General features: G+C 42.2%; 1 protein-coding gene across 1 annotated transcript in view; it reads right to left on the reverse strand.

Annotated features, from left to right (window-relative positions):
* Window positions 1-1320, reverse strand: part of LOC103357072 (uncharacterized) — a 22211-nt gene extending 20891 nt beyond the window's left edge. The window contains exons 1-2 of the mRNA XM_008281462.1: window positions 1266-1320; window positions 80-212 (exon numbers count right to left, since the gene is read on the reverse strand). Of these exons, the coding sequence (XP_008279684.1) occupies window positions 80-188 (109 nt within the window). The 5' untranslated portion in view covers window positions 189-212; window positions 1266-1320. The remainder of the gene's footprint in view (window positions 1-79; window positions 213-1265) is intronic.
* Between the last annotated feature and the right edge of the window lie 1560 nt (window positions 1321-2880).

Raw genomic sequence — 2880 nt, forward strand, 5'->3', positions numbered from 1 at the left:
TGCAGCATGTCTATAAAATATCTTACATAAACTTTTGAAAATCATAAAAATAGTGCAAATGAAAGTAGACATGTCTGACCTGCTGGTACTGGGAGACACAGAGCAAGTTGAGTCACAATCAGCACCATAGTGATCTTAAAGATCAGTGCTGAGGAGGCTTTCTGGATCACAACACACAGTCCGGCCATCTTCTCTTGTTCCTGTTGCACTTCCTGTTGGAGATATGATTGGCCATCAAAATCTTAACAGCACAGAGTTCTTTATTCAATTCTTTCTCCCTGCAACCCTCCAGTCTTTACCACTCACATCCATTTGACCTTCATTAGAATAAATCTTCACACCTCACCACTTCCTGCTCAGTTCTTCCCTTTTCAGTGTTTTTCTCTCATAGCTCTACTCTTAACTTCACATCTGAGTTTTTTGGTCAAAATTGTTCCCTATATGACCTTACAAAAGCATCTTGCATCACAGCATTACAGCACACAATGACTCACTTACGAAAACAGTTGCATTGCTGTTTCTTTTTGTCTATCTTGCTTCTTCTGCAGTCAAGTGAGCTTTCTAAATACGTCTTGATCCCAATAGACGATCAAGAGGTAGAGGGACATCATCAAAAGCCAAATAACTGCATTTTTATCATTTAGAAAAGATGATGGGAATTTCTGTTGTTAGACTGCACAGCCAGTCATCTGATAAGCATCTCACCTACAGCCTGGAGGATATTTTCCCAGGAGAGGTGTGGTTGTCATTAAAAACAATGAAAAGAAATGTTGGTCTGTTGATCGTTATAATAGCAACATTACAATTCATCCTCTCCAGTGTCATCAACATGCTTTTTCTATTGTAAATCTTGGGATTTGTGGGGTTTTACATGTTTAATTATTAGTCGGGTCTTGCTTTCAATCTCAAAGTCCAGAATAAAAGTGAATTAATCGCAACCATTACAACCATTCTGTAAACTGGACGTTATCAAAGAAGAAAACGGATGGTACATGTATAAAAACCACAATTTAATTGTATTATGGCAATAAACCGTTCTGGGTTGTTTTTTTCCATTTGCGCTAAATGTCAGGCATGAACCAAACACTCTGTCTGCAAAATCCGTGACATTTTCACTTCACGGCAAAGCAACTATGATATAAAAACACGAGATCTAAATCACACCATGCAAATTTTTCCCAATTATTATTATTCTTATTATGTTTTAAAACGGACACCGAGTAGCCGCGGCGTTGTAATGCATGATCGGTAATCTTTAAATTTACCTTGATCCACCCGTCTGAGGTGCTGCTTCGTTCTTCAGTAACTTGCAGAGAAGCCGTCAGTCTCTCTCTCTCTCTCTCTCTCTCTCTCTCTCTCTCACTCTGCACTGTTTCAACTCTTGTCCTACGCCTATCACCGCACACCCGGGAAGACGCTGAATGGAAACACCGACAAACTTTTAGTGCTTTGCAGATGGTCGTGCTGCAGCTCTTCCCCGGTAAAAAAATAAATAAATAAAAACTTTTTAAGAAGCGCAATTAAGATATGCGCAATGAAACTTAAGCCTCACTTTAGAATTCTTCCTCCGCCACATGACGCACTGCCACTGATGATGTCATTCAGAAATACAGACACGTGTGGTGCAATCCCCTTATAGGCCGAGGACCAAAACAAACAATCATGACCTCAGGCACATTTGAAGACTTAAAGAAGAAATGTAAAATATATGAAATAGTAGTTGAATAAAATACACAAGTGTGGTCTGAAATACGTTTCAGAAACATCTCTGCTCTTTCACATTTGCTGTAGACGTCATCAGATATTTTCAGTTCCTGATATGTGACTGATGCTCCAAGAGCACATGTGACATAGATGCAGACAGGCGGTCCCTCCACCGTCCTCCACCTGACCTCCCTCTCTTACTCTCTTTCCCCTCTGCTCTCACCCATTCTTCTGTGCCTGCCTCTAATAGTTCCTCTGTGCAAATCTTGGCATGACTAATTGTGAAGTCCCCTTTTGCAATGTCAGTTTTCTGAAAAGGTGACTAAACAATCAAGCAAGTCATGACATTTGTAAGTAAATAAGTATGAAACAGGGCGAAGGGGGGGGGGGATCAGGGTGGAGAGTGTCTTGCTCGTGGCAGAGGAATCCAAACCACCAAACACTCTGCCGGAGACATGTAAAGTAGTTCCTCATTTGACCTCGACTATGATTTTCACAGAGATTACTGACTGGAGAGGGAGAGAGAGAGAGAGAGAGAGAGAGAGAGCCAGGTGTGGGCTGAAGCAGGGATCCTGACAATAGATTCACATTCAGTGTCAAGTCATTCTTAATGTCTGCCATGCAATATCAAATACAGTATTTGAAAAGGAGAAAGTAACTCATGTCCCAAACCATTTTGGAGCTAGAACAGCGACTGTTAATTTTGTCAGTGAAAACACAGTCTGGCATTAAACCAAACCTGAGCTAAAAGGAAAAAAAAAAAAAACACTCTGGCATAAAGACACTTGTGAGATAAGCAGTTGTAGGCTACTGCACAAAAAAAAAAAAAGTATTGAACAATCTCTGCACCAGAAAGTATGCAGAGGGAGGCGGCGGAGAAGGTTAAAGAATATTTATTGATTGTGTCAGGGGTAAAGGGGAATTCTTGGGGAACCGGGGAGTGAAGGTCCGTGGTGGGGAAACCAGTTTGTCGGGGATTAGGTGCCAGACGGGGTCCACTCTAAGGTGCAGGTGCTCCTGAGGCTGTGAGGTGGAAGTGGTGCCAGTGATTTCCTGTAGAGGTGCGGGGGGTTGGTGCTGGTGGGGTTCCCCGTGCAGGCTGAACAGGAACTGCTGGTGAGCCGGTGGAGGCAGTGCTGGAAACGGGCAAAAAGATAACAAGGTTAGCGAAAACAC

The sequence above is a fragment of the Stegastes partitus genome, unplaced genomic scaffold (genome assembly GCF_000690725.1).
Source record: "Stegastes partitus isolate 25-593 unplaced genomic scaffold, Stegastes_partitus-1.0.2 Scaffold234, whole genome shotgun sequence".
Lineage (NCBI taxonomy): Eukaryota > Metazoa > Chordata > Actinopteri > Pomacentridae > Stegastes > Stegastes partitus.